Genomic DNA, 22,727 nt, shown 5'->3' on the forward strand with positions numbered 1-22,727 from the left:
GCTAGATATTGCAAGCATAGATATTGAACAGTGTCCATAAACAACTTGCAATTGGATATGCGCCTACACGTAAGGAACATGAAACTAATATCACTGGTTTGGCAAATTTGCATTTCAACTGTAACATTGCAAACTGAATATACATTGGTTCATCGTGCTATAAAAAAACAGTAACAGTTAAGCTTACCATTGTAAAGCGATTGCAAAAGCTTCCTTCCAGGAGTCAGCCCATGGTGGTGCAGCGGCGGTGCAGTGTGTGGTGGTGTTGCCGACGGCAGCGATCGCAGATAGGGCTGCGGCGGAGTTGGAGGCATCGGCGTCGGCGAAGGAAGCGACGGCTGTGCTGTGGACGAACGCGAGCTTGCGACGACGCGGATCGGCGGTGGGGATCGGGCGGCGACAGGGATCGCGGCGGCAGTGGGGATCGGGCGACGTCGGTGGACGACTCGGCTGGGTGTGAGACGTGCGTGAGGCATTGCGTGTTCCGTTGTTTTTCTTCTTTTTTTTCTCCGTGTATGTGCATCTTTCCCGTTTTCCTTTTACTGTGCGACGTGGGCGTCTTTCTTTTTTTCGTTTTTTCTTTTTCTTTGTAGAGACATAAATTCATCTTATCGATTAATAAATATTATTTATAAATGTTTCTAGATTTATTACCGTCTATATTAATCTAAACAGTATTATAAACGAATGTAGTACTAGGTTGCACATCAAATCTAATTAAACTAATTTCATATAAACCGGAGAAATTAGTTCTCATATTCTATTGCTCAGCGAAACTAGTCATTACCAAAACGTACGATTAACTAATGATGATTACCAGATATATCAGTAGATATATGCTTTTCTAACTTCGCACGAATACAGAGGGCTCTGCTCTCCCTCGAAGAAATGGGTCTTACACCTGAGATACCCTAGCCTGGCCACGTAACCATCCACGTCGAAGTTCACTTTCCCCATGATGTGTTGCTCGCTACGTATCATGCCGTGCAGCTCCTCCCGCAGCACGGCGCTTTCCGCCCTGGCGTACACGGCGGCCACGCCGTCGGCAGCGCCGTCCCGCCCTTGCTGCCGCAGCTGCTTTCCGTCGATGCAGAACGGCGGCACGGCGCCCCACGCAAGGACCATGCCATGGAACGAGACACGCAGCATGGACGGACAGTTGCCCCCGACGCAGGCCGCGTAGCCCTCCCGTACCCCGGCCACGTCGATGGCGAGGCGAAAAGCCGGTGGCGCTACATGATCAGCGTCGGCGGTGGGCGAGGAGGCGGCGCTGGGGTCGAGCCCCTCAACTCCGACGATGCGGAGGAAGAAGTGCGGGGCGGCGCGGCTGTTGATGAACGCCTGTAACACCATGATGATGATGCACCCGGTGAAAATGCCTCCGAAGACCGACAGTGCGATGTCGCCGGCGATGCGTCGGATCTTGCCCGCCTCGTCAAGCAAGCGGCCGCCCGGAGGATCAACCATGCCTGCACCCATCTACAGATGTAACAGATGGAGAGAGATGTAAGGAGCACACCTAGCTAAATACGGTATTTTTGGAGTAGTTAAACGACCGGGGCGTGTTTATATAGTAGATTAGAGTTTCAGGATAGATCTCCCATCGGGCCGTAAATAGTAGATTAGAGTGCAATATCGTAAGATTAAAAAGAACAAGGCAGGCCTCTTCGACAGGTTCGCCGAGGCGCTGTTCTACTACTCCGCGGTGTTCGACTCGCGGGACGCGGGGCGCGGGCAGCGCGATGGCAGAGGCGTACCTCCAGAGGGAGATCTGCGACATCGTGTGCGGGGAGGGCGCCGCCCGGAGCGAGCGGCACGAGCCGCTGTCTTGGTGGCGGGATAGGCTCACGCGCTGCGGCAGGGGAGGATGCTGATCGGTCTGTTCTCTGGGGAGGGACACGGCGTCGAGGAGGCCGACCGGCAAGGTTATCGAGTTTACTATTTTGTGCTGGGCCAGCCTTGGGCCTCCCCAAGTATCACTACATGGAAATACAAAACCAAATGTCGTCATCTCATCCATAATCTACACCAAATTTGGCCTCCCCACAAATTCAACTCTGTTCTAACCAAATTTTGCCCCATTTCTCATATACATCTATTATAACCAATGGCTCATGCTTCATCATATCATACAGTTTGGTCTTACATACATCAGGTATGAAAACTTCACGATTGTTTCTTTTACACACAACTGTACATTCGGCAGGTTCAACGAAACTTACACCTTCGTGGCAGCAGAGGATCGATCGGCCAATTCGCTACAGCCTCCAGGAGTCAGGACTACATGGCATCAGCGAGTAGGAGGCAGCGGACGGACCACCAGTCCACCACCACCGCGCGTTCGCCTTCACGTGCATGGGAATAAGGTGAGGGAGCAATCAGCGACCGTGCGCTCTCTGGCCGACCGGCGGATGCCGGCCGAGGCGAGTGTCTCTCTCGATCTCGCGCACTCTCACGTGCTACGGCGGCGGGGATGAGCCGCGGACCACGGGGCGGCACGAGCACGGACACGGCCGTCCCGCGGCCCCCTGCCCGTGCCCGGCCACCCGCGTGATCGCGTGTACGATCGAAGCCTGCGAGCGTTCGCAGTTGCAGCATGCACCCGGTACAAGATGAGAACATATGTTTGAAATTGAGAAGTACAGAGGAGTTGGGCCGCGGTGGTCTGCTGGCGATGACCTTACGGTCTATTAGCTTAGCTCAGTTGGTTAGAGCTTCACGCTAAATAACGCGAAGGTCGTAGGTTCGAGACCTGCGTCAGTCATATTATTTTATTTTATTCTTATTTCCGTAGAAATATTTCCAACATTTTTACTTTGAAATAACTACTAAGGTGGCCTGTGCATTTGCGTGAATAGATTTAGTTTATATTTAAGCTTTGCGTATTTTGGTTATTCAAAGTATAAAAACATAATATTGTTTAGTTCATTTTAATTCAAACTTCATCTAAGAATTACGGTCACGAATCGATGTTATTTTATTATTTCCGTATAAATACATTCAAACTCCATGTAATATATCATATTTCCCGTATAACTACATTCGAACTCCATCTAAGAACTACGGGCACGAATCGATGTCTTGGACAATAGAAATATTTCCAACTTTTACTTTTTTAACTAGTAAGTGGCTCGCGCAACTAGTTTATATTTAAGCTTTACGTATTTTGATTATTCAAAGTATAAAAACATAATGTTGTTTATTGTTCATTTTAATTCTATTTAATATTTACATATTTGCAAAATTAGTTCTATAAAAATGGTTTATAAGTGAAAGTTGCCTCCACTCATCTATAGGGATGGTTTTATTACTTTTCTGAATTATTTCCCTTCTCAAAAATCATGAAAGGAAATGGCTAAACTACTCATGTGTCCTTTCTTTGATTTGCATCATTTCTGGATGCCATTATTACTCATCTCGATCAGTTAAAATTTAGGGGCAATTTCGTTCTTATCCCTGTTTCGGATTCTAATATTGATTTTACCTTTCTTTTTTAGGGTTTTCATTTTTATCCATGTTTTTTAAAAGAACCAACAGTCCGCCACTCCTTTGGATGGAGGGATCTAATGGAGTTAACTTGAGGGTTAAAAGTACTCTTTTACCTTTTCTCGAGAATTTTACTTTTAGCCTTGTTTTTTTGTCGAAAAAGCAAATAACAAAAAAACATGGCTAAAACTGAAATTCCCGAGAAAGGGTAAAATAATATTTTTAACCTCTGAGTTAACACCGTTAGGTCCCTCCATCTAAAAGAGGGCACATTGTTGGTTCGGTTAAAAAAACAGGGGTAAAAATAAAAACCTAAAAAAGGGGTAAAATCAATATTAGAATCCAAAATAGATAAGAACGAAATTATCCCTAAAATTTAGCAGCCAAGCATGCATAGCATACCATAATCAACATAGAGTTATTTGAATCCAAATTAGACATTCATGCTCTCGCCTAGCATCTCCAAGAGAATAGCTAAATTTTGACTCTCCAAATTAAAATTTAGCCATTCATTTTAGTTTTGCCACTCGAATTCATATAGCATCTCCAGGAAATTATCCATCCCCACTCTCCAAATCCTAGCAAGGGGAGGATGGCAAGAGGATCCTATCCACGTGGGATCCATGGATAGCAATTGTGCTAGTGGGGGAATGAGTTGCTAGATTTGACCATTCATGACTCTAGTTTAGCCATTTAAATGATATGACAAGTCAAATAACTATTCTCTTGGAGAGCATTTTTTATACAAAATTGTTAAATTTAAGTATGGCAAGTGAGATGATCATTCTTTTGGATACAGTTTCTCTGTTGATTATTGTGTGCATGCAAGAATGTATGGGTGAGATTAGATGACCCATGACTTTCGAGCATTATCTAACTCTGGTATATTTCGTAACAATCGGATGGGCATGATTTTGATTCCAATTCATTTTTCTAACCAAATTAAATATGCTATTCTTTCTATATTCTTTAATACATAATGTGACTATTTTCCGTAAACTTACATATGAACGCAATCTAGATTATTAAAATATATGTATACCATAATCTGATGGTTAACGTTTTTCTTTTTAGCTTCAATTAAGGTGGTAATTGCTAAGGGATTTTCTGTGCAATTTTGTATGGATCTATTCATCTATATACACTATTTCTATGGAATTTATGTACAACTATTCATTTTATATAACTATTAATTTATTTTCAATTTTGGTTATACAGTTATAATTTGGATAAAACATATATTAAAATAGGAATTATATGGCCATAATTTGAGTTGAGATCAAAATATTTCCATTGGAACTATTTTTTCTTTTTCCAATCGGGTACCCCTAAATAATTTATCAGTATTTTTTTTCCACAATCGACGTAAGAGTCTAAATCAAGTTGTATCTGGCCGGCCGTGCATGCCGAACTAATTTTTATTTTGCTTTTGTTTTATATACAACTCTCGCTATTTGTTCTCATATAGTTATTATTGTGTTTCGCAAATCAATTCACATTGTTCTAATCTAGACCCACTGCGATCCAATGGTTGTAAATATTTTTTTCTCTAATTAACATGGTAATTTTTAGCCTCTAGAGCGAACATGTTGGCTCATTTCAAAGGTCTCTTTATAATATAGTTAATAGATATATGGATAGTGTTAATTATTCGAGAACCAAGGGGTAGAATGATTTTTTTCTTTATGGTCCATTCATATAAATTAGATAGGATGATCACAACCTGCTAACTTGACAAAATACACAATCTGATGATCTCTTTAAATTTTGGTGATAATAGGGTACATGTTTCTGCTAAATGCACGATTGTTTAATTTGGAGACATGTATTAGGCCGTGTTCGGTAGGAGGGAAAGGTGGGTTAGTTGTCCGGCGCAAAAAACATACTAATAGATTAGTACATGATTAATTAATTATTAAAAATATAAAATTAATTAATATGATTTTTTAAAACAACTTTTCTATAGAAAGTTTTCATAAAAAATACACCGTTTAAATGTTCGTGAAGCGTGCACACAGGAAATAAGAGAATCTAGGGTTACATGGGTGCCGAACATGGCCTTAGTTGAGCTCTTTATTTTGTATCCATTTTCAACAGCTATGTGGACATGCACATAAATTAGCTTCCCCTTTCTCTCATGTGGCTACGAAAATGCCTGTTCTGTTTTTGTCCAAGGCTATGACCTATACTGTCCTAATGGCACACGTTAGAGTGCTTATTTGTCACGTTCTATCATCTTTATATCCGATTCAAAAGAAAATACTCCTAACTGAAAAGAAGAAGACCAAGTCAAAATATTGATATCACTAAAATAGTCTTAATTAAATACTTTCTCTGTCTCGAAATAACTTTATTTTCCACACATCTCATGCATATCAATACAAAAGCAAAATGCTATATTACCCCAACCTTATCAAATACCTATACACCTGTCCAATACTTTGTCTAGTTCCAATGTATTTGTCTCATATTTTCACAACCTCCAATGCAAATGATTGCTCAAAGTTGAACTTATTTTATGGCAAACAATATGAAGCAAAGATGATGTTATTTTGGGACAAATGCATAATTAGCAATGTCATTTTTTTAACGAATCAAATGAATATATTGTGGGAGAAAAGAGGGGGATGGATATGATTTGCAGTAAGGCCGTGTTCGGCTCAAGCTAACTTATCTAGATTTCTCCATTTTCCACGCGTATGTTTTCTGAACTACTAAACGATATTTTTTTGCACAAAAAATTATAGGAAAGTTGTTTTAAAACATCATATTGATCTATTTTTAATTTCTTTATAACTAATAACTAATTAATCATATAGTAATCTATTACTACGTTTTCTGCGCGGGATAACTTACCCCAACCCATTTTCAAACGAATACCGAAAGCTCACTACTAGAAAAATATTTGATCCTACGGTTCTAAAGTGTAAAGACAAAACTTATGGAATACATTAAACATTTTCCAAGTTTTGTTTGTATCGTGCAAGAATTAATTGTTTGCTTTTGTCTTGCCATTTGTTTTCAGTATGATCTATGCGGTGCAAAGCCAGGACAACCCCATGTGTTTGATGATCAACCCCAGGCACCTGCAGGCCATGTGATTGCTGATCAGCCCCAAGTGCCTGCTCAAGCCCCTGCGATAAAAAACAGAAGGAAGCTGATCATATTCGTACGTGCACTTTTGATGTTGGAGTAACACTCTTTTGGGCTGTCTACTGTGCTTACAGCTACGACCACAACTTATTCTGGGCAACAGTGGTTTTGTTCTTCTGTTCGGAAATTTTTGGGGGAATTAGTCTGTATTTCTGTGTCAACATAACGAATTGTAGCATTTTCAGTTCGCCATCGTTACATCAGCTGTCTTGTCCCGGAGAAGCGCTTGTTTCTACTGCCTCCATCTTAAAATAAGGTTATTTTCAGTTTGATTCTTCGTCTTATTTGATTTTTTTACAATTAATATTTTTATTATTATTGGATAATAAAATATGAATATTACTTTGCATGTGACTATTTTTTTAAGTTTTTCTACAAAATTTTCAAATAAGACGAATGGTCTAACGTTGGACAAAAAAATCAAAAAAATAAACTTATTTTGGACATATCGTGGGCGCTAAGGCCTGTAGCAGCGCACCAAGCACAGGAGTAATCTCCAGGAAGTCCACCCTCACCGTCCTGATGCATATGGTTTCACTCATTCAGAACTTAGGTTATTTTATTCAGAGTGTAGGGCATTCCTCTGTGTGCCACGTAGATGAAACCATTCCAGAAAACACTACTTCTATAGTGGAAGCTATTTGAAATGGGATACATGTCAGTTTTAAGTGGGACCCATAATATTTACTTTGTCCCCTCTCTCCCCCTGGCCATTCACCCTCTCCTCTCTCTCCCCATCGCTCCCTCCTCTCTCTCTCCCCGCCGTTCCATTCTCTCTCCCTGCCAGCCTGGGACGGCGACGCTCCTCCCCGCCGCTCCCTCCTCCCTCCCCCCGGCGGCCCTTGGTGACGGCCGCCTGACAGATCTGGCGGAGCGGATGCGTCGGCGGCGGCGTCAGAGCTCGGCAGCGGCGTCGGCACAGGCGGAGCTCGGGCAACGGCGGCCAACATCAAAGCCGGCAACACTCTGGGCGGCGACCGGCGGCGCGCGGGACGACGTGGGTTGAGGCGGTGATCGACGGCGGCTCTTGGATCTGCTCAACGACGGCGCGCTGGGCGACGGGGGTTGGGGCGGCGACCGGGGGCAGCACTTGGGTGTGCGTGGCTAGAAACCTCCGACCAGGAAGTTGTGATGGACCTCCCTCCTAGGCTGCCAGCCAGTCCGATGTGGGGATGATGAGCTGGCCGTCGGAACCAAGCTTCAACCACGGACAACGAAGCTCACCTGCTATGCCGACGAATCTCACTCGCGCACGCCAAGACCACGAGCTGAGGCGCCGCACCCTCATAGCGGGAAGCCCTAGCCACGCCCTCGCTCGGGTCAAGGCCGGGATGCGCGTCCCCTGCCCAGGGTCCGAGAGGCTCTATCAGGAGCGTGCGAGGGCCTCCGTGGCATTGTGCGTCCAGCGTGGCGGGCTGAGGGTGCTCGCCACATCGGCGCATTGTAAATGGCCTTAGAGGCTAAACTAAAACATTAAAAACCTTGTAGCGGCATAGCCCCATACAATTTTGGAGTAACATGCTGTTTATGTACTAGATAATTTTTTGGTGTCACAAGGCTTCACCCCTTTAGGGTAAAATGATGCTTATATACTGGATATATGTTGATGGTCCGCTGTATCAAATTGTGGTAGAACAATGACGTCAGATGTGATAATTCCTTTCAACACGTAGGTGGGGTTAGAGCATTTCCAACCGTCTCTCTAAATTCAACTCTTCAAATACTTATTTAGCCAACTCTCTATTTCATTTATCATGTTAAATGTGTTGTTTACTTTAAGGACATCTCTAATGAAAGCACCTCACTTCCAGATGCTTAAGGCAAGAGGATAAAATATAACCCATATGCATCTTTTAAAATGTTCTTCCTCAGTGCAAGCACCAGGGTTTCACTTACTGTATATGCCGCCCCTGCTGCGGCAACGCGGTTACCGCGCGGCATTCCGTGCGGTTTGGCACAGTAACAACGACTAGTGCTTGCCACAACAGCGCATGAGAACGACGAAATCATGGTTTCCCGTATAGTTTTCATGTAACATACTAGTTTTTTTTAGGGAAAATTTTTTGCGAAATTATTTTGAAAAGTTTCGTTCTTCGTTCGTCGTTTCGGAGCTTCTAAACTCTCCTATCCCTTTTCTTTTATCTTTTCGTTCGTCGCTGTCTACTCCCATATCAACCATTAATTTACTTTTTCCCGTTAACACCTCGATATCAAACCGGTGCCACCAAAAATTCAGAACAATACCACCTTCGCTCAAAATCTTCCAAACTCATCGCAAACAAAAATTCCCGAGTTCGTTCATTTCGATTTACCACCGATCTCACGCGAACCATTGTTTCGCTTTCCTATCTAAAATATTTTAAATTAATTTTCTTGGGCCTTCTCTAAATCAATTTTGGGTCAAAAGCCATGTGGTCCAATTCGTCGGCCCAGACCAGCTTAGGCCGAGCCAGCCCAGGCCGGCCCGCTCTCTCTTCGCCGCCCTTCGTCTGTGCCGCTGTTTTCAGCGAGGCAGAGAAAAGCCGGTGCTCCAACCCGTAGTCATCTTCATCCTCTCGCCGCCACCGTGCTGCTTCGCGTCGACCACGCGTCGCGCACACAATCACTTCCTGAGCCAAACCGACTTAAACTTGAACCCAAGTTCTATATATCTCACCTCTGTTGCAATATCGAGCTATAACTCACCGCTGCTACCATCGTTCTCCATCCATCTCTCTCTCCAGTTCATCTCACCGACTACCACCTACGACAAAGAAAATCGCTGTGATCTTCTCCCTCTCCCTGAAGCTGCACCGCCTGCCTGAGCTGGAACCACCACCGTCGGGCTCGGCCAGGACAAGGTCAAGGTTTTCGGTCGCCGGTGCTCGACCAAGAAATTCGTCGTCTCCTCTGCCCCATCTTCGAATTTGAAGGTAAAAATGGAATCACCTTCTCCTCCCATAGGTTTCCCCTCACTTTCCCCATTAATTTCGTCGCCGGAGTTCGCCGGCGCCGCTGCCGCCCAGCCGCTCTGTTTTGCTGCCGCCGGCTGCGTGGCGTCGCGCCGCTCCGTACCCGGCCACCAGCCCCGCTACCACCGCCTCCCTCCCGCGGATCTCCCTGGCTACTGCGCCCCTGATGAAGATCGCCGGAGCGCCGCTGCCGCATCCTCCTCCGCCGCCCGGTGCTGGTCACCGTCGCCGGCCTCGCTGGCTACCTCCTGACTGCCGCAACCGAGGGGAAAAGGTCCCCCTCGGCTCCCTAGTCCTGGATCCGGCGCCCCTTGGCCAGAGCCGGCCCTCCCACCGCCGGCAGCCCTCCATCCAGTCTGCCTTCCCCCTGTGACCGAAGGAAGAAGAAGAAAGAACGAGAAAGAAGAAAGGAAAAGAACGCACAGAAAGAAGAAGGGAGGAGAGAGAAAGGAGGACGAAAAAAAAAGAGAAAAGAAAAAAAAGAAGAAAAGAAAAAAAGAAAAGAAAGGAAAGAAAAAATAATAATAAGAGGAGAAGGAGAAAATAAAATATTTAGAGTCCATCCTAATTTCTTTTTCTATTCAAAATAAATTCAAAAATTATTCCTTTCTCTAATTTAGATAATTATTTGACCTTCAAATTTCGGATTTAAAATCCGGAACCATCAACCGACTCCTAGAGTCATTCTAAATTCAATGCCGACAGTTTTATCGCCATCCGAAATTTCGAAGGCATAACCCTAAATTACACCTAGGGTTACTATTCATCCTAAAATTTCTAAAATTCATTTGGAGCCATTCTAAACCCCCTTTGAATCGCTAATCTATCTTTCTAACTCTAGTTTTGTCTTTCTTTATTTCTTTCTTTCGTTTATTTATAGATTTTGTTTATAGGCTTATTTGGTATGTTATTTCGTGTGTGTGCAATAGATCGACCCAAAGCCGTCGCTGACCCCGTAGGAGCTGACATGGATCCTGAAGGCTACGTTGAAACTTCAGAAGACTACGTTGTGCAAGGCAAGCCACGAAACCATCCTTTAATCATCTTGAGAACCTAAGTAGAGAACCACTTAGTATTTTATGCATTATTTAATTGTAAATACTATTTTGGCGTATGATTTACTTTTGAAATAATATTGTTACATTAGTTACTGCCTTTCTATATACTTGTTATTACAACCAATACTTTGAATTGCTACGTCTTGTACCTTGATAGTCTAGGTATAGCTGACCACGTTGTGCAAGGCAAGCCACGAAACCATCCTTTAATCATCTTGAGAACCTAAGTAGAGAACCACTTAGTATTTTATGCATTATTTAATTGTAAATACTATTTTGGCGTATGATTTACTTTTGAAATAATATTGTTACATTAGTTACTGCCTTTCTATATACTTGTTATTACAACTAATACTTTGAATTGCTACATCTTGTACCTTGATAGTCTAGGTATAGCTTTGTTCACATCAGAATAACATTGTAGTGGAAAATACCATCAAACTTCTATACACATACATCTGTTATGCCCGTCGTCACATGATGACGCTATCGGGCTGCATAAAATATTGTTTTGATATAAATCACTCGCTTGAGTGATATGGAAGGTAACTCCGGGTGAAGGTTGGTGTTCTTGATATTATGACATGTATTACTGTGTTTGTTATATGCACGTGCTGTGTTAATTTAATTGTTTCCCCGGATATAAGGATAAACCCTCTTATACCATGGAAAGTGATATAATTTGCACCCATCCACAGGACCGAGTAATCGGACTTAACCTAGTACGTGGTCTCACTATATGAAAACGACTGTTAGAGGCTCGAGGAGCGTATAGGAGTGGACATGTGTAAGGGGCCACGGGTCAAGTTGACATGATCTCACAACAGTGGCACCCGTGAAAGTAGCCTACTATGCCTTGCTTGTGGCCGAGCAAGCGCCCGACTGCTAGGACGGACGATATCCCATTGGGCGGTACTAGTAGTAATTGGGACTAATGAATGGTTCTGTTATCTCGACTCTGATCCAGTTGTGGTATCGTGTGGGTAAAGTTGGGCAGACGTTGCAGAGTCGTATTGTATTCGAATACGCCATGCTCCCGGTTAATGGAGATGTGTCATTGGGTGATTCCTATTTCTTATGGTATGAGTAGATTTTAAAATTTAAAATTTGGATTGGAATAAGATGAAGATGTTGGTGATTAATATTGCTACATTTTAAACTAGCGATTTATAAATGTTTACCAATAAATTGTTTTATCAAAATAGGGAAAAACTATTTATAGTAGGCTTGTTATCAACCGATCTTGATGCACCCTATATCCTCGTACTACTTGCATGTATTCTACTTATATTCTTGGATTGTGGTTTGCTGGGTACGTTTGTACTCACCCCTTGCATATAATGTGGTTCAGAGGAGCAGTTCTTCGCCGAAGAAGCGCCAGAAGGTGAAGAGTTCTTTTGTAGCGAGGAGTTCTTTTAGGTCGGCCTGCTCTCAGGCGTGCCTGTGGTGTTTAGTTGGGTTTTGTTTTTGGTTCTTTTGTTCGTAAGTTAGTCTGTTGTGTGAGTTTGGCTGTTTGGCCCTTAAAAGCTGTTGTAGTTGTCTTTTATATGTTATTTCATGTAAAATATACTGGTATTGTAATCGAAGTTGTTCTGTTTATCAATCTGTGTACGATCGAAATCCTGGACGATCGTGGGTGGTTTCGGGATACCGAGTTCAAACAGGGTATCCCTACATTTCGCGGCTGAAACCGCGGTTTCCTCAGAAGAAGATTTAGACAAGAAAATATGTGAGATGTCAAGTGCAAAATTTTTTTAAAAAAAATCTGAAAAAAATACAGGAAAAATAGGAAAAATATTCGGTGACTATACTGTGACATTTAGGACATGTTATAGCGAAAACAAGAAAATTTTGACATGTCCTTTTCTAAATTCTTAACATTACAACATACAAACGTACAAATATAAACCGTCATATCACCCTTCATCAAATAATTCATATCAATAGCAAGTAACAACAACTTTATTTTGATTGTTGCGTCACAACTATACCTACTACCTATTATTACGAACAAAACTATTATGTATGTTCTAACATGCATATATAATTTTTCTTCATACATATTTTCCCTATATCCATCGTTATATATTTGTAGTTTAACATTATGTACAACATGTGCCTAGTGATAATTAATACTCACTCAACAACAAAATATTCTTTGCAATAGGCTATTTTTATTTTTTTCCTAAAATTCTTGGTTATGATTTTAATTATGCCGGAAATACAATTTTTCATGAATTTCATTGATAAAACTATATTATATTAACCTATACAACATATAATCTTTTCCATTAAATTTCCTAAAATTTTTTAAATCCTCCTCAAATTTAAACTCGAAACCACGGGATATCCCGTACCGCGCCCCCCACAAAGGCCCCGGTTATCGCGGTAACCGCGGCGGTTGAAAGTGCATCTAGCCCCTAAAGCGTAGTTTGGATGATTAATGACAATCCTAATCAAAGCATGTGTGCGCTAACCGTTTGTGAATGCAGAGAAGTCAAGCGAAGTTTAACTCGTGCTCTAATGAAAATGTTTCAAGTTAAACTAAAAGTGACCCATAAGACAAAAAGCGAACGAGTTGAAGCAATCGAAAGATGTTTTTCTTTTTCGCTTTGAGTCTTATGAGAATCCGTACTATTAAGAGGGGTCACCTAGTCAACACAAGTATCATGAGTGTTTAAGTGAGTGTTAGAGGCTAGGTCAGGAAATTCCAGAGAGCCTAGACCGGACAGTCCGGCCCCAGGCAGTAGCCAGAACCCAAGTGTGGGCCGGACGGTCCGGCCCCTGGGCCTGGACAGTCCGACCCATGTAACTTTATCCAACGGCTAGTTGACGTTTGACAGCACTATATAATCCACCTTGGATTCTAGCCGTTGGTGAGGCTTCCAGTTCAAACTATAGGGTTCCTAGGTTGGTTATAGCTCTCTCCAAGCCTCCCACACCAATCCCAACACCTTTTAGAGTGATTAAAGAGAGAATCTAGCCTAGGTTGTGTTGAGTGGGATTAGTGAGTGACATTGAGTGTTCTTGAGCTTTCAAGAGAGTGATCAAGTGATATTGAGCGACCAAATGGATGCATGTGGAGACGTGGATGCCTATTACTTTTGGAGTTTGCACTCCTAGATGGATAGGCGTTGCCCGCGAGCCTCCATGCTTTGTGGATCTCCCGGGATCAAGTTTGTGAAGGTTGGCGCCTAATCTCCGCAAGGAAAAAGGCAAGTTCTCTAATGGATTCTTGTGCTTCTTCTTAGAAGGCTGCCGGATAGAGCGAATTGCATCTTAGGGCTAGGCAAGGGGTTGATCTTGACCTGGGTGGTCGATCAAGGGCTTGCTAGCGCCTAGGGGTGAATTCGGAGACCCGCGTTGATCTTGTGTGAAGAAGCCAAGAGATGAAAAGGATCGAGAGAGATCCCGCTCAGTGGAGCGCCTCAACGGAGAGTAGGATCGAAGGATCCAAACTTCGGGTCAAAATCTCTCGTGTCCATATTTGTGCTTTCCTTGGTTTTCCGTTGTTCCTGTGTTCTTCCTGAGTTCTTTCTTGACACACATACACTACACGTTTGCAGAAATTTTACCAAGAAAGGAGGACTGAAAAGTCCCTCCTTTCACTGACCGGATAGTCTGGTGTTCATACCCGGATAGTCCGGTTAGAGCTCTCAGTTCAACCCGAGGGCCACGACTGGACGGTCCGGCCCCTGAGCCCAGACGGTTCGGTCCTACTAACCGCTGCATTTCGAAACAATTTTCAGGTCGCCTATTCACCCCCCTCTAGGCTATCTCCCTGGGACTTCAATTGGTATCAGAGTCTATTCTTCTGAAAAGGCTTAAAAGCTTGAAGTGATCCAAGATGGGAGACATGGCTAGCGGAACTTCCAACAACATCAATGAAGGAGGAGGAGACGACTCGTCGCAAAAGTCACATACCTCCAAAAAGGGAGCTACCTTTGAGTTTGATTACTCTAAACTCAACCCCTCTCCATCCACTAATGTGCCTTTACCTTCTGGCCGCGCCCCTTACTTTGATGGTACTTACTATAGGGCATGGAAGTATAAAATAAAACTTTACTTGATCTCTTTGCATTCAAGTGTTTGGAAGGTTGTGTGCATAGAGGTGAACGACGTACCGGATGAAGGAGAAGAGCTCACCCCAACACAAGAACTTCTCATCCACCACAATGCTCAAGCGGCGAGTGTGATCCTCAACTCATTGAGCCCGAAGGAGTTCAACAAGGTTGATCAGCTTGAGGAAGCAAAGGAGATTTGGGATACTCTCCAAGTGGCTCGTGAAGGATCACAAGGGGTTCAAGAATCAAAAATCAAACTCCTTGAAGGGAAGCTTAGAAGATTCGTCATGGAGGATGATGAGACACCGCAAGAGATGTATGACCGGATGATGTTCATAGTGAACAAGATTCGTGGCCTTGGGAGTGAAGACTTGACGGATCACATGGTGGTGAAGCGCTTGCTCAGAGCAATTGCACCAAGAAATCCCACCTTGGTGACATTGATTCGTGAGTCAAGCGGATTCAAGAGGATGTCCCCAAGTGATGTGCTCTCAAGAATTATCTCTCACGAGCTCCTTGAGGAAGAAGCAAAAAAATTGAAGAAGTTCGCCACGTCCACTGCTCAAGCCAAGAACAAGAAAGTGGCTATCAAGGCAAAGAAGGCTACCTCCATGGCAAGAGAAGAAAGCTCAAGTGACTCGGAGAGCGAAGATGCAGAACTTGCTCTCTTGGTCCACGAGTTCAAGAGCTTTTTCCGTAAAAAGAGCTATGGAAGAAGAGATGAAGACAAATCCAAGCAGCAATCCAAGAAGGCTTGCTATGAGTGCAAGGTATTTGGGCACTTCATAGCGGATTGCCCCAAGCTCATCCTCGACTATCATATTGTGCAATATGATACAAGCATACATTATATCATTGAGCATCGATTGTCTCCCGTAACGAGCAGGATCACGCAAAATATGAAAATGCGATTATAGAACACCAAATGCTCTTAAAACATCTTTCCTGCCTCCCTCCTGACATCGTGCAAATAACTTATCCTTATCACTTTGATGTGCCTGAATTGTCTTGACAAAAGCAGCCCATTTTGGATATATGCTATCAACAAGATAATAGCTCATATCATAGTTTCTTCCATTGACAGTAAATTCAACTAGAGGAGCTCACCCTTGCAATACATTAGTGAACAATGTATATTGGTTTAACACGTTAATGTCATTATTTGAAACAGCAACACCAAAGAATGCTTGCCATATCCACAGATCATGTGAAGCAACTGCTTCAAGCATGATAGTAGCGACTCCATGGTCACCACGAGTAAACTGGCCATGTCATGCAACTAGGCAATTCTTCATACCCAGTGCATACAATCAAGACTTCCTAGCGTACCAGGAAAGCCACGAACCTCCCCGATATTGCACTTACCTACATGCACATAAATTCCATATATTTGATTTAAAGCATGTAAAATAAGATTAAAACATGTAGACGATCAGGCACCGACCAATCTATCTAAAACATAAAGATAAAGTATGCGCTTTCCTAAGAAATCACATCACGAAATTAAATTAGAAAAGTATTTGAATCGTATACGTTGTATATATAAACATCTTTATCTCTGTGAATTGAATATATACCACGTTTTAAAATTTAACGAGTACATGCGGCTAGTCTAAACAAATCTACACTCACCAATCTTAGGTTATCTTCATCAGACCAATGTAGGCGCTTGCCTGCAGCATCCTCTTCATCTTCTTGTCTTCATCTTCAGAAACCTGTTGTTGCTCGTCTTTATCTCTAGTGCGGTGACCTCGAGATCCTAAAGTTGATGATGGCGTCCGGCGTTTAACACCTCTCCGGGGTCAGGTCCATACTCCATTGCATGAGTCAGACAATAAGCTGTTGATAACCTGTTGTTATTTTGACAACTAACAGAACTACCCTTCTAGAGTCATCCACATAATATCATGACCATGGTGCAGAATAGTAATAGCAGTGATATTCATTTCAGGTGTAAGGTGCAGAATAGTAATAAGCAGTGATGACTCTGAAAAATACATGTGCTATGAGATAATCAGACACATCTTGAATCCAAAGTTCAACTCACAGAATCCTTCTTGGATCCATGATCATGGTGCAAGCAAAATATAAATAGTACCTTTTCGGCAAAATGGCGAGGGCTGCGATGATGGCGAGACCGAAGGCGGGGGCGATGGCGCTGCGACGGCTGCAGTGGTGATGGCGCGGCCAGCGGCGTCGGTGATGGTAAAAAAAAAAATCAACCACTACCCACATGAGACATGGTACCAAAACTGTAGTTGTAAAATTGTTACTTGTTAGTCAGATGCCTTCTCGAAGGTAGCGGTCTCCTAATACCTAGAATATGGTAGTTAATAAACTAAAGTTAAACGATCAGTTTGATAGGACATCATGTTTTGCAGTGCTTGTGAAATAAAGTAGAACAGTAAGTTAGGCATGGAAGCACACGAACTACTTTCCTATAAAATTTCTAATATTTGAAATCAAAAGGGAGAAATTCGGTCAACTACAATAGTTATATATTAAAGCGCACATATATGTGTACATAATAGTGCACACCAAGATCTATAGATGGACTCATATATGTATGATTTTATCACCACATCTCTACTATTTGCGCATCAATTTATCTTTTTTATCTGTTTAACCAGTAGAAAAATGAAAGAAAGGTATATCAAGATATATTGATCAGGTTGAATAGATTACTTGAAGGACATTAAACTTTAAATTATAAGCACAAAGTAATGACAATTTTGAATAGAACAGACCATGATTCAAACCTTTTGTGAGAGTATTTATCCATTACTGATTAGTTATATCAATATCAGGTCACATAGATCAGGTCGAATTGGTTACCTGTATAAATTTTTTTTGAAGAAATAAACCATTAAATCCACTGCATATCTGTTCTATAGAAATCAGTTATACAAGATTGAATAGAACATGAAATATAATGATTAAATAACATAGCAATTAAAGTGCGGCACAACTTATGATGCTTGCAAAGAAAGCAAATGCAGTAATACCTAATGAAATGAGTAGACCCAACCTCAGTTTTCCAACAAATGAATGGCTACCTGGAAATAGATTATCACAGTCATAAGAGATGTTATATTTTGTATGTGCCCCGTTTCTGAACCTCCAAGCAGCCAAGAGAAACTTCCCTTTATCTGTTAGGGCTGCCAAAAGGGAGCAAGAAATTGAAGGACATATATTTTGCAGTCTGATACTTACAAGCAATAAATGTATTAAAGAAATAAACCTTCATGCAGTCGCCAACACAAGAGGACCGCATCACAGTTTCATAACCACATGTTCTCAACCATGTGATAAGATTCACAATCTTCACACTCAGAATATCACTCAACAAAATAAGGTGGTCCATGGGGTGCTTGGAGTCATTCTAGAATTTTAAACTTATCGACGAAATATAGTTCTGCCTAACCTTCTAATATCAAGAAAGCACCCATCAGGTTTGACACACTCATCCCCTCAAAAACATGAATTCCATATTACTGTAGCCCGAAGCGATAGCTAGTTACCTTCTGTTTACCTACTAATTTAACTTATATTTCTCAGAGCTGACATAGGAAAGATCAACTCAACAGTATAAAACATGAATTAATATACTCAATTCTACAAAGATACAGCAAAATCAAAAGAAACAACAACAAAAACCTGGATAAACACAAGTAAATTAATTAATTCACACAATAAAGTAAACTCAGACAACAGCACATAGTTAATGTTGTTCAAAACAAGAACTCAAGGAGCTAGTATGCGAATAGAACTTATAAATTCAAAACATATTAACCATTAGAGTTGAATACATAGCTGGAAGCTTTGGAAGCAACACCATGTTATGTCTGACCCAGCACAGAGGTTGTTGAATATACGATGTTTGCTGTTCTAACAAATAAACTCAGCACATGTCTGACATAAAAATTATTGTTGATTTTTCTTAAATTTAAAAGATAAATACATGACTCATATGGTAATTAAATAAGAACTCCGTGAAAAGAAACTAATGTCAGAGAATGTTAGGGATATCGTCTTACATTTCGTGGCGAACAATTAACTATATCCACAGCCTCCAGATTGGTCAGGTGCTCTCACAGTCTATCTGAGGCAAATATCACAGTCTATATGCTTCTATGGATGGTTCTGGACAAAGAATTGGTTTGTGGAAGGGTTCTGGAAGAGCCCGAATCTCGCCAACAGAGGCTCTCGGTTAAATTCTTTACTTTTCAGATAGGCATTGCCTAACGTTCTAACGTTCTAGAAACCTGAACACGTCACAAATTAGCAAGGCAAGATATGACTACTTATCTTATTATACAAGAAAAGTGAGCAACACTGAAACCTTACAAATGTATACAAAATAATAAACTGGAGTGAGGTGCACATGGAAATGCTACAAGTCCTTTGAAAGAGTTTAAGACGATACCAAGATAGCTTCTAAGTAGTAATTTTTAAATTATTCCCATAAAAAATTATTCAATTAACTGATACTAACATTGTGCAGGGATGGCGAGGCTGGCAGCGGGCCGGGGATGGCGAGGCTACTGCGGAGGGGATGGGCTGGTCTAAAGCGGAGTGAAAGTTGCACCGTACCCTATTAACGGCGTTGTTGGGACGTCAGCTCGCGTGCGTCCCACGCGCCGTGGGCCGGGGTAATTTAACTATTTGCCAGGTTTGCATACTCTCTAGTTGTCTTTTGGGTTTGCGAATTGTTTCATTCCTTGCGACTCTGTCCATCCCAGGCCACGTCCGTCAGCCCATCCGTCCGGCACCGCTAGACGGCAAGGTCCTCCTTGCACAACCACGTACAGCCGTCGAGCGCCGTCTGCTGCCAAGGTGAGCTCCTCCTCTAACCGCACTCATCTGACCACCAATTTCAGCGAGCTAGCTTTTCTCACGCACGCATCCAACCGCCGTCGTGCAAACTTGCTGGTGACGCTAGGACGAGGCACACAGTGGGTGTTCGTAGCAGTCGTGAGCCCGCGATGGTGTCGATCTCACCACCGCCCGTGCACATGTCCGACCACCCTAGTGACGCAGCCACTGAGACACCGATGTCGGAGGAGTTCTTCCACCTGCTACTAGCCCTTACGGGGATGCTATCCAGATTCGAGGAGGTGGTGGCCGGTGGCACTAGGTGCCGACCTGTTCAGGGCGGGCTCGTTCGACACCGCGCGCAATGCCGGTGTGCTGAGGAGGTACCTCTTCTTCCTGGCCAACCTCTACATGCTCATGCTGCTGCTCCACCTCCCCATCGAGTTCATCTCGGTGCCTGTCACGCCCTGAGTTTTATCTGGGTCTAAAAATAATTAAATTAATTTGTTTAATTAAGTTTAAGAGAAAACTCTGTATAAATTAATTTAATTAAATAGAAGTTTTTCGAAATATTCTAAAATGTCCCGAAAGCGTTGAAAATATTTAACAGGATTCAAATTCGAATTGCAGTCAATAAAATATGCCTAAATAAATTTAATAAAATCAGCAAAATTAGAGGCAAAAATATTTTTTCTTTTTTCCTCCTTTTTTCCTCCTTTCCCTTTTTCCCTTTCTCCTTTCTCTTTTTCCTGCCCTGTTCTCTCTTTTTTTTTCTCTATTTTTCTTTCCCTCTTTTTCTTTATTTTTCTCTTTTTTCTAGTCGGCTAGGCCGGCAGCCCACCTCCCCACCACTCCTCCCCTCTCTCCCGCTGGCCTCTATTTTTCTTTGCCTCTTTTTCTTTCTTTTCCTCTTTTTTCTAGTCGGCTAGGCTGGCAGCCCACCTCCCCACCACTCCTCCCCCCTCTCCCGCTGGCCTGCCCCCTCTCTCCTCTCTTCTTTTTTCCTTCCCGCCGGGCCGACCCAAGCCGCCATAGCCCATCCCCTATCCTCCCTCCCGCGCAAGCCGAAGCAGGTCACGGCCCGCTCCGCTCTCCTCCGCCTCCCTCTCTTTTTCCCTCCCTGGGCCAAAGGCCATGGCCCAATCCATGCCCGAAGTCTATCTCGCCTCCCTCCCCTCTCTTGGGCCACTGACAACCCCGTCTTCCACCTTCAGCCGGCGTCACGCCCTGTCACACCCAGAAATTTACACCAAATTTTTGAACAATAATATGTATTAAATCTCGATCCATGAATTAGCCCGAGTACACACTATGGTAAATTAATACACAGTTCCATGACTTAAAAATAAATAAAAACAATTGTCTATCGAAATGCAGCGGAAAAAGAAACAAAACTAAACCATCTAATCTTCAGCTTCAGCTGGCGATGATGGCTCACACCACAGGCATTCTTGACGACGGACTAAACCTCACTTCAACCTTCGGATCTGCCCCTTCTGACAAAGGCTCTGGCACTTTCTCTAGTAGGGAAAAATTAAGCAAGGCTGAGTACAAACCACCGTACTTAACAAGTAACACCTAAGGAAGAAAGAATAATGAATGCAATAGGGTATAAGGAATAGGCTAAAGTTAAATTGCACAAAGCAATATTTATTTAGCAAAGCAGTAAATAAAAGAGACTGATTAAAAGTAAAGTAAAGAGTTAAAATAACCATCCACTGTCCAACATTACACCACATTGCAACAAGCTCAAACCGCTGTCGAACATTACACCACGTAGCGACAGGGTCAACCCTCTACCCAACGTCACACCACGTTACGACAGACCCAAACCACTGCCAACATTACACCACGTTGACAGGGTCAAACCCGTTCCACGTTCATCGGGTTATTAAAGGTTCGACTAATCCCAGTGAATCTGTCGGTTCGCCCATAACCGCGGGCACGGCTATTCGCATAGTTTTACTCTGCAAAGGTGTACAACTTTACAAGACACAGCTCCACTACACTTGAACGTGTGCCGGTGTATCACCACGATACTACGGAAAGAAAACTGTGATAGGACCCATCACATAACCCTCCCTATTCAATCGCACCGCACTTCAGGTTTCACCCCCTCCTTTACACCAAGTCGGGTGGTCTCGTCCTGTGCCTTGGTGAATCCGGAAGCAACAGAGGCCATCGTTACACCACAATGTCCCGTCCATACTCCATCACGCCCACCCTTGCCTTGGTACGTCAAATAGTTGCTTCAAATCCCACCTTACCCATTTTGGCTTGTGGATAGTACGGGTAAGATTTACAGGGTTTCCCGAGAACCGGTCCTTATAGGCCATGGGCGCGACTCTCAAAACCATGCACCCACAGCACACCATAAGCAATATTTTAGTTGTATTTAATCCACAACGGGAGATTAATAATGATCACAACCATTAAAGGTCTCTCAAGTCTAGCAGCAATTAAATAATAATTGGTGAGCTAGTTGAGCTAAGCATGGCTAAGCATTGCCTAATCCTAATTCTAGTCAAATTAAGCCTGGGATAACAATAATAATGAGTGGGAATCAACGGTATATAAAGATAAATGCCCAATAGATAAATACAATAAATAGATTTGCATAAAACAATACACGTTTGAATGTAAAGCAGAGAATTTTATAAACATGAGATCAATATAATCAAAGAGGGTGCCACTTGCCTTGCTCAGACCCATGAGGAACTTCGGTGATGACTTCGGGGATGATCGGCGCTGTGACGGGGTCAAAACCTACGACAAACAAGGCAAAACAAGTAAAAACAGACTATAAAACTACTGAAACAGACAAAGAAACTTTTAATGGATTGTTGGCACTTTTCTGAATTTAATGGGTCTAAAGGGAGACTAGATGAATTAGTTATAAATTTTAGAAGTTTAACTGTGTTTTTAAACTAAAAAGAAACCTTAATTGAATTTATTGCGTAATTAATTGGATACAATGACATCAACACGTGAGAGAGGGTGGACGTTGACGCACTGGGCCCACTGGCCAGTGACTCAAGGGCGCATTGGTGCACCGTGGACTAGGTCCACGGGTTGGCTCAAGGGGGAGAGGTGTTGTTGACATGCGGGGCCCATGTGTTAGTGGCAGAGAGGAGAGGAGGGGCAGTGGCCAACGCGTGGACCCCACGGGCCGGAGAGAGGAGCGGGATAGGCTGATGACC

The 22,727-nt window shown here is 42.8% G+C and overlaps 1 protein-coding gene and 1 long non-coding RNA gene across 3 annotated transcripts; both read right to left on the reverse strand.

Annotated features, from left to right (window-relative positions):
• Positions 1–743: 743 nt before the first annotated feature.
• Positions 744–1,518, reverse strand: LOC121053318. Its single transcript, XM_040520130.1, has one exon. It carries the CDS (start codon positions 1,477–1,479, stop codon positions 826–828), a length of 654 nt encoding a protein of 217 aa, XP_040376064.1. The 5' UTR covers positions 1,480–1,518; the 3' UTR covers positions 744–825.
• A 14,143-nt stretch (positions 1,519–15,661) lies between these two features.
• On the reverse strand, positions 15,662–17,093 carry LOC107303697. Of its 2 annotated transcripts, XR_005813488.1 has the most exons (4): positions 16,986–17,093; positions 16,811–16,879; positions 16,345–16,551; positions 15,662–16,077 (listed from the first exon to the last, which is right to left on the reverse strand). It is a non-coding gene; the product is annotated as an uncharacterized LOC107303697 (long non-coding RNA). The 2 variants fall into 2 exon arrangements; XR_005813487.1 differs by having other exon boundaries at positions 16,811–17,093.
• Positions 17,094–22,727: the final 5,634 nt, after the last annotated feature.

Source organism: Oryza brachyantha, chromosome 1 (assembly GCF_000231095.2).
Source record: "Oryza brachyantha chromosome 1, ObraRS2, whole genome shotgun sequence".
Classification (NCBI taxonomy): Eukaryota; Viridiplantae; Streptophyta; class Magnoliopsida; order Poales; family Poaceae; genus Oryza; species Oryza brachyantha.